A 13,311-nucleotide genomic window follows, 5' to 3' on the forward strand; every position below is an offset into this window, starting at 1 on the left:
ATCTGGGATATATTTCACCCATTGTAAACTTGACTTGTAATGTATGTGTACATTATTAGTAATAAATATGAATATGAATAAAAATAGTGCATAAGTAGGTAGGCCTTATTGGGATATGTCCGGTTCTCTCATCTCACGATATTACGCCGTCACGATACGAAAAATCACTGCTAAATATGAAATATAATTTCGTAACTAACGTAACCTACAAATAAAGAAATATTTTATTAGAAAAAGTTTTATTCAGAACCTAGTAAACGAACTTACAAATAAAGAAATATTTATTATTATTATTATTTGTTTGTCCTTTCCGGATCTCGGGACCATGGGGTCCCGGACTTTTGGGAGGCGTGCGTGGGGCCGAAGCCAACAGCGCAGAGGCCCTTTAAGACAATTTAATCTAAAAGCAAGGGATACACGTGGCGGATACCATCCCCGAGCGCACAATATGATACATCCGGAGATGGTCCCCGCCAGGTGCAAAGACTATTACAGTGCAGCACTTTTGTGCTGCGATGGGAACTAAGGTCATAGGCTATTGATTTGAATGTTGGATGGACTGGATATCGGGCTATGGGATGAGACTAGCGGACACCTGCCGTGACAATCAGTCTCAATATTGTTAAAGACAGGTGGTGACTCGCCAACTCATTGAGTGGGCCCCGCAATGGCCGCACGCACAGTGCGACAACAGGGCAACACTTTGGAGTGGCTGTAAAGTTGTCGAGAGGTGAGTCTGCGGTGTGCCAGATCCCGGTAATCCGTTCAGCAGGCCGCCGGCGTTATGACATTTTACACTTCCAACCTGGAGCATAGGTCCCGCTCTTGCGACTCCACTCTGGCCGGCCGGTCAAGGCAAGCACAGAGGCGAGGGCCAGATGAAAGTGCCCTCTGGAATAGGGGTCCGCGGTGTCGCCACTCACCGTCAGCTCGCCACAAGCTGCCCCCGCGGGTTTATTATTATTATTATGTCTGTCTTTTACAAATTCTCGGGACCATGGGGTCCCGGGCATTTGGAAGGCGTGCGTGGGGCCGAAGCCAACACGTAGAGGCCCCTTGTAATAAGACAATTTACTCTAAATGTAATGTGACACCAACCGACGATTATCCCTGTTTGCACTATAGTAGTGCACCCAAGGACAAGCCCCGGTTAGTGTAGGACTATTGCAAGAAAAGGTACAAAAAGAAACCGGGCTATTGCGTTGAGTTGCTAGTGGGCTAGTAACCGGGACTATGGAGGAGACTATGGCACCTGCCCTGCTCATATGTTAAAAACATGAAAAAATGGGCCAGGTGGTGACTCGCCAACTCACAATATGGGTCCCCGAAAACGGCCGCTCGCACGGAGCGCCAAGGGGACAACATCACGCGAGCGGCTCAGGGCGTGGAGAGGTGTGCACCGCTTTCTACCCAGTGGCTGTAGGCAGCCACTGTGCCAACTCGCGTCTTAGGCATATTTCACTTCCGCCCTGCGAGCATATAGCTCTGACACCCCACTCTGGACGGCCGGTTAAGGCAAGCCAGAGGTGAGAGTCCTGCGGCCCCTGCTCAGTGTTCACTCCAGCCGGCCAATGAAGGCAAGCTGGAGAGAGGGGCCTGACCGACTCTCGGGGGTATGGGACCCAAGGGACGTCACTTCCCATTCAGCTCGCCACAAGCTGCCCTGGGGGCTTATTATTATTATTATTTCGTTTTAGACAGGCAGCTGATGCTGGTGCGTCTAAATCATAGTTCACTTAGCACGATTTCACTGTTTAGATAGTTTATCGAGTCTATTTTTAAATTGATTCACACTTGTAGAGTTCACAACTTCTGAGGGTAATTTGTTCCAAGCATTTACTATTCGGTTTGCAATGAAGTTTTTCGCGATATTTGTTTTATGTTTTGTGGTTACTAGTTTAAGGTAGTGTCCTCTTGTGCGCGTGTTTGGGTTTCGAGTGAACAGGTCGCTTAGTTCTGGACAGTCGTAATATCCATGAATGATTTTAAATGTCTCGATCAAGTCGCCACGTTCACGCCTTTTTTGCAGTGTTGTCAAGCCCAGCTTGACTAGTCTTTCCTCGTACGAAAGTGACTTTAGCTGTGTGGGAATTTTAGTAAATCTACGCTGCACTCGCTCGATCATGTCAATATCTTTTTTGAAGTATGGATTCCATATCTGAAAACCATATTCCAGAATTGGTCTTATGTAGGTCTTATATATCTTGAGCATTGTTTCGGTGGTGAGAATACGAAAAGCTCTTCTAATTATGTAGATTATAGAGTTAGCCTTTTTTACCATTTGTGAAATATGGGGTTCCCACTTGAGATCGTCAGACATGATGACTCCTAGGTCTTGTTGGGTCGTGGTTCCTGCTAATTGTACGTTGTTTAAAGTGTAGGGCAACTTGGGGTTTTTCTTGTGCATGTGGAGGACTGTGCATTTTGATTCGTTTTATTGGAAAAAGTTTCATTTTTTGTAATCGAAGTCTGAATTAAAATATTCAATGTCACTTATGTTTGAGCTAGCTTCAAAACAACCAGGGACACTCATAGAACTATCTTCATCTGAACTGGATGTGCTTGAATCCGGCACGTAGATTACGAATTCTTGCATATCACCTACTTAGCGGTCTTTTATTCGAGATACCGTAGGTACTTTTACACAATCCTGAAAAAGAAATTACATATAAATATGCATAAAATGGCAAGTATCAAGACTATTTGTCAGTTATTTTAAAGATCATGAATGACCTGCATATTTATGAAAATTAATATCTTTTGAATGAATATACTTACCGATTATGTACCGGAGACAAGTTACTTAGGGGGCATATTAAATAGGTAATTATTTAATATTAAATACAACATCAATACCCGCGAATAGCGGAAACACGTACCGCAACTTTTTGTAAGTCGATAGTCGGCTTTTAGCCGTTTTCTTCCCGCTGACAAAACCGAACAATGTTAAATATAATTTTCCTTGTGGTTTTATGTACGGTTTTATCGTGTTTTGAAAATATTTTATACATAAATCTTGCGGTTTTTGTTAATAAAAATATACATTGACAGAAGTTTGTTTACTTTTTACAAGACAGTTGGTGTCAAAGGTTTGATTGCCATAAAAATTTAAAATGTTAGTTCCCGTTTCTGCCACGACTCTTCTCTTTCCGCACAGACTCTATTGTTTAGGAAAGAAATAATACTTACAACAAAAAAAATAACTCTGTTTTAAAAATAAGCCTTATATGGTCACTTTATGTACGAATTATTTGGTCATGTACTTTTGCGGCTCCCTTTACCTAGTTTACCTAACTTGAAGTTCTGTTAACCTAACTTGAAGTAGATTCGTTAGGTCGACGAACGCACCTTATTAACTTCAAATTTGTTAATGTCTTGTCATGTTGAGTTGAGTTGAAAAATCAAAACTTGTCCAAATTATTCATATTTCATCGACCGAAGAAATAGAAACATAAACAAGCTGTAATATGTAAAATATCATTAGCCTTTAGAATATAATAATTCAAAACATCTTGCAGTCATTGTTTGACGCTTCATTAAAGTCAAATTTTAAATAAGGAGGTAAAAATATTTTGTTCTGATTTTTTTTTTCAAAATTATATTTTACAATATTACATCATTCCTTATTAGCCAATATCCAGCTAGTTATGCGAGCTTTCGCGCTAGCTGAAAACTAGCGTGCGTCGGACGGCGGCGACGTATTAATACTATTATATTTTGGGTGCAGAATTTCAAAAGTTCGTAGTATGCGTAGTCTGAGTCTGCCAATCGCGGCGCCTACTGCCGCCCGCCCTGCGCTCGCACGCGTTTAAGTTCGGTTTACGGAAATAAACGGACGATAAAAATTCTTAAAACTTAAAATACTGAGTAACAGTACCATAACTTAGTGTGTAACAGTATCATAAGCAGTGAAGTGATTGCAGGATGGCGACTGAAAGCGAGTGTCCTGGTGGAGAGCCGGTAGACCTGTATATCTATGACCTGACGCAGGGCCTTGCTGCTCTTCTATCACCGGCTATCATGGGTAACTTTTTTGGTATTATTTTTGCTTAGATAGTATAACAAATACTTGTTACTTTGATGAAGACAGAAGCTAAAGGAGAGTCAGTTTTTAGGGTTCCATACTTCTAACGGAAAAAACGGAACCCCTATAGAATCACTTGTGTGATTGTCTGTCTGTCTGACTCGCACTCTGCCGGTTTTAGGGCATACAAGGGTTGAGAAAAAACTATCAGCAATTTAATTACTGATTATACCTCCTATTCTTTGTACCTAAATCAATCCATTACTTATTGAAACCTATCTAATAACCCACAGGCTTTTTCATTTAGAAGATTATCTGCCCATTTTCAGGCTGCATGCTTTCCGCTCCATGTCGTTGCTAGAGATGCACCGGATATTTTGTTACTTTCGTTAAGGTATTACAAATGAATGTGGAGGGAAGTACGAGGAAAGGAAAACCGAGGAAAAGGTGGATGGACTGTGTGAGAGATGATATGAAACGAGCGCAAGTGAATGATGAAATGACGGGCGACAGAGAGATATGGAAGAGAAAGACATGCTGCGCCGACGCCAAGTGAATGAGACAAGGGCAAGAGAATGATGATTCAGTACCTGGCCTATCTGGCCCTAATTTTAGTATCCAGCTGGATACCGGATAGTAACTTTGCTTGATTTTGGGGTAAACAAATGGAATCTATAAAACAGGCCCAGTCATACCCCTTCGTTGATTATAATCGAAAAATCTACATGTAACATTTGTTTAATATATCCAACATATTATTTGTTCAATTCAAAAATTATGGTCAGCCGGCCGAATATTCGGCGGCCGGTTACCGAATACGGAGTGATCTCTATTGATAGGTGAAAACCGAATGAAAATCCGTTTAGTGGTTTTTGAGTTTATCGCGAACATATATTTGAGTACAGATATACAGACAGACAGACGCAGCGGAGGCCTTGGTTTTATTAGGTGTAGCGATTTTGTTATTAGTAACCTGTGTTTGTTTATGTTTGTGTCGTGTCTTTGTGTGTTCCTTTGTACTGTCTAGTGGTATTCCACCAGATTCTTTGTCCAATGTGTATTTTGTCTCACATTATGCTTAATGAGAGAGTGACACGCAATGACATTACTTACTGCTGTGGCGCAAAGACCCGAAGTGGATCTTGGCCTCCGACACCAAAGACCTCCATTCCATGCTGCTCTGTCTAAAGCCGCGCCGTTTCTGTCGAGTCGAAGGCGCCGTATTCGATATGGTCTTTTTGCACTTCGTCTCTCCAGCGGTAGGTACCTAGGGCGTCCAGACGGCCTTCGGCCACTTATTGGTACTCCAGAGTACGCCCTCCAGACTGCGCGTTCTTCACCCCTCCGGACTACGTGCCCGAGCCAGCGGAGCAATGACACTGGACCAAGATATTAGTCAGATGGAATATCACCCTGAACTACGCAGCTTTTGTTTTTAAGATGCAGACAATTTTAAACGGGGCTTCAAAGAAGACGAGGTATTTTTAGGGTTCCGTACCCAAAGGGTAAAACGGGACCCTATTACTAAGACTCCGTCCGTCCGTCCGTCCGTCCGTCCGTCCGTCCGTCGGTCCGTCTGTCCGTCTGTCTGTCACCAGGCTGTATCTCACGAACCGTGATAGCTAGACAGTTGAAATTTTCACAGATGATGTATTTCTGTTGCCGCTATAACAACAAATACTAAAAACAGAATAAAATAAAGATTTAAGTGGGGCTCTCATACAACAAACATGATTTTTGACCAAAGTTGAGCAACGTCGGGCGTGGTCAGTACTTGGATGGGTGACCGTTTTCTTTTTGCATTTTTTTCATTTTTTTTTTCCTTTATGGTACGGAACCCTTCGTGCGCGAGTCCGACTCGCACTTGCCCGGTTTTTTTACGAAAAATGTTACTGAAAGACTGCATGCCTAATAGTCAAAATTAATAGTACTGGTATAGGTACTTATAGTTTTCTTGTGGGTAAAATTCCGCGGCAACTTCAGTATAACTATTCGCTAGACAGTCTATCATTCCCCCTTTATTCATTATAGGTACAAAAGTTAACAACAAGTTTGTAACAGTGTTTCTTTTTCTATTTTTAATAAATCATATAGGTACATTACATAGTAAATACAAAGTAATCTGGCTGCATCCTGCAGGTAAGCGACACCGGCGTCCCACTTCCCGATCTGTTTCAAGGACTGTTTTGTTGGACTACTTACACACCTATACTTAGACTGCGAGCTGGGACGGAGAAAGTTTTCGTTATGTAACACTCTTTGTTCGTTATTTCTTTTTACACACTTTTATTTAGCTTCGCCGCGTATGCAATATGTGCTTCAAATCTTGTAACTTAAGAGCCAAAACAAAAATATAAAAAAAAGCAAAACGGTCCGACACATAAAATATTGACAATATTAATGTCCACTCCTGTGGTCATTTCTCCATACAAATGTACTCGATTGTTTCCTCCGTGGGTTTTGATGCTAGAGCAATGATTTTTTCAACACAGATTAATATTGTCAATATTTTATGTGTCGGACCGTTTTGCTTTTTTTTATATTTTTGTTTTTCAAAGCGCTAGAGCCCTTCAAAAATGGCCAAAATGGCCTCATTGCCGCAATGAGAGTCGTAGTATTCAAAACTGATATCAATTATCCAAAAAAGCAAAACGGTCCGACACAGATAATTTCATAATCATTTAGATTTCCAAATTTGGTTACGATTGGTTAAGTTTTAGAAGAGGAAACAGTCGAGTACGAAACCTCGATTTTTGAGATTTTTACGCAGGATTTTTCGCCTTGTCCTTATCGCACTAGTTTTAGGAGCCGCTTCCGTTAGCGAGACGGGTATATTTACATAAAATATTTAAAACTCAGCTCCTGTTCCGTCTTAAATTTGAACAATTGTTGATGATGCAGTCAGGCAGCCAAAGAAACTCCTCGGAGGAAAAACATATCGTTTTATTTAGTGCGTACATAGCATGCAACGTGAGTGGAGCCCTTTACTCCACTGCTCCTGTGGTGTCGTTGCATGCGATGTTAGAAAATTACCGGCTACCAAATTAGTTGCAACGAATTCAGTCGATCGATCAAATGCTGCAATGGTTGGTCTGTGGCAGCAATGTAACGCAAAACGCATGCATTTATCAGTGACGGCTGTGGCCTTTACTAAGTTGTTTGTGCAAATTTTCTACAAATTTTACCCAATCAACTGTCAACCGCGACTGCGATCAACCGGACAGATTTGACCAATTAACCAGTCATTTCTCTTTTCGGAATAAGAGTGAAAAGAGAGTTGATGGCATAACGGGCAATATATCATGGATCGCTGTTACTGGCCCTGTTACTTCTGAGGAGTATTTGACTCAGTGCCACGGCGGCATACGTCGAAGTTTTACGAGAATGACATTGTGCAAAGGCTAAAGGCGCCTTGCCTGCTCTTATTGGGTTGACATTAACATGATTAAATTAATATGAAGGAAGATCCAGTCACCATGTATTAATGCCCTCTGATGTTTATCTATAGTCTGTATCTTTAGGTATTTAAATAAAAGTAAACAAACAATTTGTACATTTTCGGGTAGCTATAACATTTATTGGTTAACCAACCAATCACTGAACGACCTGACTTTAATCTTCATTATTTGATCATGTATATAATGTTTTCATCTCTCCCCCAACCGGCTTAAGGAGCCATTTGAGGGTAGATTTTGTTTACTTTTATTTAAATCAAATCAAATATCATTTATTATCAGGCAACTAAGGCCCTAGATACCTTAATTACAAACTAACATCATCATTAGGCCTTGTGCATCTTTACAGATGATTTAAGCAGCATCTATGACTTATTAACTAGCGACAGCGTCGCTCGTGGCTATATAACCCGATCCTTGAACGGCACAGTCGCCCACATTTGTGACAAATAAAAGTGCATTGAGGATCCGCATCGAGGCGACCCTCATCGCGCATGTGTTTTATTGCCCGTTTTCGGGCCAAGTCTTGAAACCAGGACCTATCATGGGTTTCGCGACCTCTTAGAAGACTGTTTCTCCACTCCACGCGGTTTAGAGCTAGGTCTTCCCATGAGTCGCAGTACATACATACATACATACATTTAAATACCTAATGATACAGAGATAGTATTCTACAAGGCTATCTTGATCGTAAAACATGAAATAGCCCGACAACGCGTTATTAGATCGTAATGTATCGTAATGAATGGTTTCGCGCATTCCTCAAGCATTGTTTACGCTCGGCCAAGAATACACGTATCTATTCCCGCTGTGAGGATCGCTAATTGATACGTTAGTGTAACATGGGGCTTATAATTTAATTATCAAATAAGAACAGTCGATTTGTACTTGTTTATTAAAATGCTGAATGTGTACCTTAATCTTAAAGACAAAACTACAATACGTACCTACCCGCAATAAAATCTTACACAACGAAGCGCATAAATTTATATGTTATGCTTTTATGACTCTACAAAATATGTCATTCTTAATTCACAAAAATCAGCAATGTTGTTTTTTCTCATAAATAATTAAATAACATCGTCATATTTTGGATAAATCGGGGGGCACGGCAGTGCCCCCGCCAAGTCGAGCGCGAAGCAAACACTGCCGTACCATCCTTTACTGGAACCATTTCGCCGCATTTTCAGGCCCCTATTTGAGAACCTCTGGATAAGACCAGAACGCAGAAATTTTGGTCATCCAGTAAGCTATAATCACATACTTAAAATCCAAAATTTCAAGTCTGTAGGTCATTTAGTTCCGAAGTTAAGCGAAAGCAAAGTTTCGCATTTATGAAACTCACTCATGATCATCAGAATAGAACTAGTACTTCCCATAAACTCAGAGAGCTGAAATTTGGTACAGAGTTAGGGTTTAATGGCCACATAAAGGGAAAACCTAAAAATATTGCAATATCAGTCACGTTTTAAAGATCTAAGAACTGCATAAGTAAGTTTGTAATCCCATATAAATATATGATATTACAAAGTTACTGTTGCAGTTCCTACAAATAGTAGGTAAAGTAAAGGTACACTACGATGTACGATGTGAGTATGAATGAAGATATGTTTAGTTATGATATGTGTATACATAGTATGGGTATGAGTACCCGAAAAGAAGGACTGCCTACAAAAAGAGATGAGATCCCATCAAAAACATTACATGTAAAAAGGTGCAAGTCTCGCAACGCTTTATAATAAATAAAATAAATCAATATGCCCACGTTTCTACAAAAAGAAGTGAAATCCCACCAAAAACATTCTGTAAAAAACTAGCCAAGTCTCGATGGAGCTGCTTGTTTATCTCTAAAAAGTAATGAAATCTAGACAAAGTCGTGCCAAGTCTAAGGTTCCTTACTGCGATTTCTTTATTATTATAGTTAATGTTGTGTGACTTGGCCGTTGAAGGGTACACAAGGGTACAAAACCAGGTGCTCCATGACACCATTGCACCAATCTGCCATTGCACCAAAAAGAAGTGTTTGTTTCAGGCTCGCCCATACATAAGTATTATTGAAATACGCAGCTTTATCAAGCCTACAATTGACTGGTTATTGAATCAACGTTTTCCAAGTGGCAATTTTCCATCGTCAATGGGTAGCGGTTCTGGCGACAGATTGGTGCAATGGTGTCATGGAGCACCTGGTTTTGTACCCTTGTGTACCCTTCAACGGCCAAGTCACACAACATTAACTATAATAATAAAGAAATCGCAGTAAGGAACCTTAGACTTGGCACGACTTTGTCTAGATTTCATTACTTTTTAGAGATAAACAAGCAGCTCCATCGAGACTTGGCTAGTTTTTTACAGAATGTTTTTGGTGGGATCCTTATATACAGTAATACAGTCCTGTAGGGATACTATGATCTTGTCCGACAACGCACGCAAAAATGTCCAACTCGCTCAAATTCTTATGGCTCTCCAAGATTATCGAAGAGTGATCGACAGATTAATCATAGTCGGCCCATTCTTCATTGAAAATGCACCTTATGTCTATAATAATAACGTATGTATCTATTTTCCGCAGGTCGGCAGGTGGAGGGAGTGTGGCACACATCGCTGGTGGTGTTTGGTCGCGAGTACTACTACGGAGGCGGGGGCATCGCCTCTGCACCTATCGTAAGTACCTACAAATCACAAGTTCTTATAGTACAGGCTAAACGAACGCTTTATATTTGGAAAATTAGTCTCATTCAACTTGAAACTTGCCTGACACAGGCGTGGCTCACTCCGCGATTTCGTCGCTTTGCTACAGGTAGCTACAAGTACATCCGTTCCACACCAATTTTGGTGGCTAGCCATTAGCCGCGCGTGGCGCTGTCGCCACCTAGCGGCCATATCTGTCCTGATCGTAACAGACGCGTTTTGTTAGAGAGTGAGTCTTCTGTACCTAGTACTATTATTTATTCTGTGCCTGTAGTATCTGCAGGTACAAATAATACTAGTGGAAAAAAGATGAATAGAATAGAATAGAATATATTTTATTTGTATTAATTGTACATCGTCATATTCATAAATTATTTACAATTAGGGGAACAAACATATTATTATAATATTAAATGAATGTTACATTTATATACAAGTCAATACGCTTCAATGCAAGTTAGATTAAATATAATGATTAATGAATTATACTAAACATAATTTAAACACAATTTCATTGAATAAAGATGACATGTTAAGTGATCTTCCACACCACTCTTGTGCTGGATAATGCCCTACTTAACATGGAGTAAGTATGTGGCGCTACCTTTACCAGATAGTCGGTCAATTTTGTGGAGTATGTTAGTGGTCGCTTTTCATTTCGGTACATGGTCGCCACTCCAATGTTACGACCTCATTCATAGTCCCTTTTATCCGTTCTTTGTCTAGTTAACTATACTACCCAAGTACCCACTTCTAATCAAAATACATAGCCTAGTCTACTAGCGAACCGATAGCTCTTTTCAAACTTCCAAATCCTGTATCACATAGCTCAGCTGAGTGCATCGTTTCATTTCAACTGCATTCGTAGGAATAGCCGACACATGCAGTGGGCATTTTTGGCAACTTTTCTACTACCTACGTGTTGTCTATGTCTACCGCTGGACTCGCCAAATCCATCACAGACAACATATAATAGTTGTCTAACACTTCCATAAAAAAATTATCCCATTCGTTTTAGATTATTTACAACACAAAATAACGGAGTGGTTTCTGGCAACGTTTCTACCACGTGTTTGCCTATCGCTGGACTCGCCAAATCCTAGTTTTGTTGTTCCAACTTCATAAAATACTCGTTTTACATCATTTACAAGTTTTAATGCGTTCTCTTACGACACTACGAACAAATAATTATACTAATAAAGACGATACTATGGAACAAATAAATTTTAGCATTTTTTTTTCGAATGCTTTCACTTCTTTTATACTGTTTCTACATATACGACAACTGGACTTAAAATTGGCAACATTCAACTGAAAGTAACGTTGTACCTAACCAAGCCATTGGTCAACAATAATGTAATGTAATTAATTGTTTGACTCCGTATACCGTAAACCTAAGTAAGTCACCGACATAGCCCACCGGATCAGCAAGCTGAAGTGGCAATAGGCAGGCCACATTGCACACAGAGAAGATGGCCGATGGGGTCGAAAAGTGCTCGAGTGGAGACCACAGACTAGCAAGCGCAGCGTAGGACGTCCACCCACAAGATGGACAGACGACCTTGTTAAGGTCGCCGGAAGACGCTGGATGCGGGTCGCTTCCAACCGGCACGTATGGAGGTCCAAGGGGGAGGCCTATGTTCAGCGGTGGACGTCTTATGGCTGAGATGTTGATGATGATGATGTACCGTAAACATTCAGTACCCCTACTAGACCCTAGTGTAAATCTAAATTTCATTCGATAGCGTGACGTGACGTAGGCGTTTGCGTTAAGTGTCATTTTGTATGGGATTTAGGATTTTCATAACATACCGCTTGGCACGCTGTTGAAAATCCCATACAAAAATAGACATAATTATGCGCAAACACGAACGCAGGGCACTAGGGGTTCAGAAGTGAAAAACCTTTTCACGTGTGTACATTTGTACAAGACAGTTCAGTTTCTGTTGTCCAGCGGCCGTTACTCGGTTATTTATTCCATGTGCCCACGCGCATCTATTCTTGCAGGCATGCGTCCTCTGACGACGCATTATCTGATCGACACCGTTTCCAGATTGGAAAGGTGAATTATGTTGGGTTTACCTAATTAATGAACGATATAAATTAGGCATGTTTTTATTACTTCGAGCGCTGGTGGCCTAGCGGGAAGAGCGTGCGACTTTCAATCTGGAGGTGGCGGGTTCAAACCCCGGCTAGTACCAATGAGTTTTTGGCAACTTATGTATTGTATTGTATTTATTGCAATTCACATGGTACATTAAAGGTTTTACAAGTACTTAAGAGCCAAAACGGTCCGACACAGATAATTTCATACTCATTTAAATTTCCAAGTTTGGTTAGGATTGGTTAAGTTTTAGAGGAGGAAACAGTCGAGTACGAAACCTCGATTTATGAGATTTTTACGCGGGATTTTTCGCCTTGTCCTTACCGCACTAGTTTTAGGAGCCGCTTCTGTTAGCGAGACGGGTATATTTACCTAAAATATTTAAAACTCAGCTCCTGTTTCGTCTTAAGTGCATAAATAGGTACACAAATGACACATGAAATCCTGATGGGCGCAGCAATGTAGGTTGAGCTACGAAACAAAATGTCATTTGATAGTTACCAGTTGCTTTTCCGTGAAGGAAAACAATGTGAGGAAACCGCACTAATCCCAGCCTAGTTTCCCCTCTGGGTTGGAAGGTCAGATGGCAGTCGCTTTCGTAAAAACTAGACCTACGTCAATTCTTTGGATTAGTTGCCGGATGAGCCGCGGCAAAATGCCGGGATAACGCGACGAAGAAGACTTACTCCGTTGGGTTACAAAATGAGACTTGGCCTCCGACACAAGACAGCGCCACTTTTCTCGGTACTGTGCGATCTCTCGCCTAAAATGTTGATACGACACTTATTTTATAAAGGTATTAGGTAGATTGTATTCGAAACTTATTTTCCATGGAGATTTTCAAACGTGTTCTATCTAGTTTATGGTCCGTTTGCGGAACTCAGGTTCCACAGAACTACATTTAGCAAGTAGGGCGGGCGAGCAGTAAAACTGTTTACTTCCGTCTTCCGTGTCTTGGAGGTTAATTCGAAATCAGTAGTTTTATGTTTCGTAGAATTAAAAGTTAGTGACGAAGTAAATTGCAAAATATACATAATAAA

The 13,311-nt window shown here is 40.7% G+C and overlaps 1 protein-coding gene across 1 annotated transcript in view; it reads left to right on the plus strand.

Annotated features, from left to right (window-relative positions):
* The first annotated feature begins 3,422 nt into the window (after positions 1–3,422).
* The window catches only part of LOC134667571 (uncharacterized), a 55,904-nt gene continuing 46,015 nt past the window's right edge, over positions 3,423–13,311 (plus strand). The window contains exons 1-3 of the mRNA XM_063525005.1: positions 3,423–3,561; positions 3,924–4,024; positions 10,049–10,140. Of these exons, the coding sequence (XP_063381075.1) occupies positions 3,925–4,024; positions 10,049–10,140 (192 nt within the window). The 5' untranslated portion in view covers positions 3,423–3,561; position 3,924. The remainder of the gene's footprint in view (positions 3,562–3,923; positions 4,025–10,048; positions 10,141–13,311) is intronic.

Source organism: Cydia fagiglandana, chromosome 9 (assembly GCF_963556715.1).
Source record: "Cydia fagiglandana chromosome 9, ilCydFagi1.1, whole genome shotgun sequence".
Lineage (NCBI taxonomy): Eukaryota > Metazoa > Arthropoda > Insecta > Lepidoptera > Tortricidae > Cydia > Cydia fagiglandana.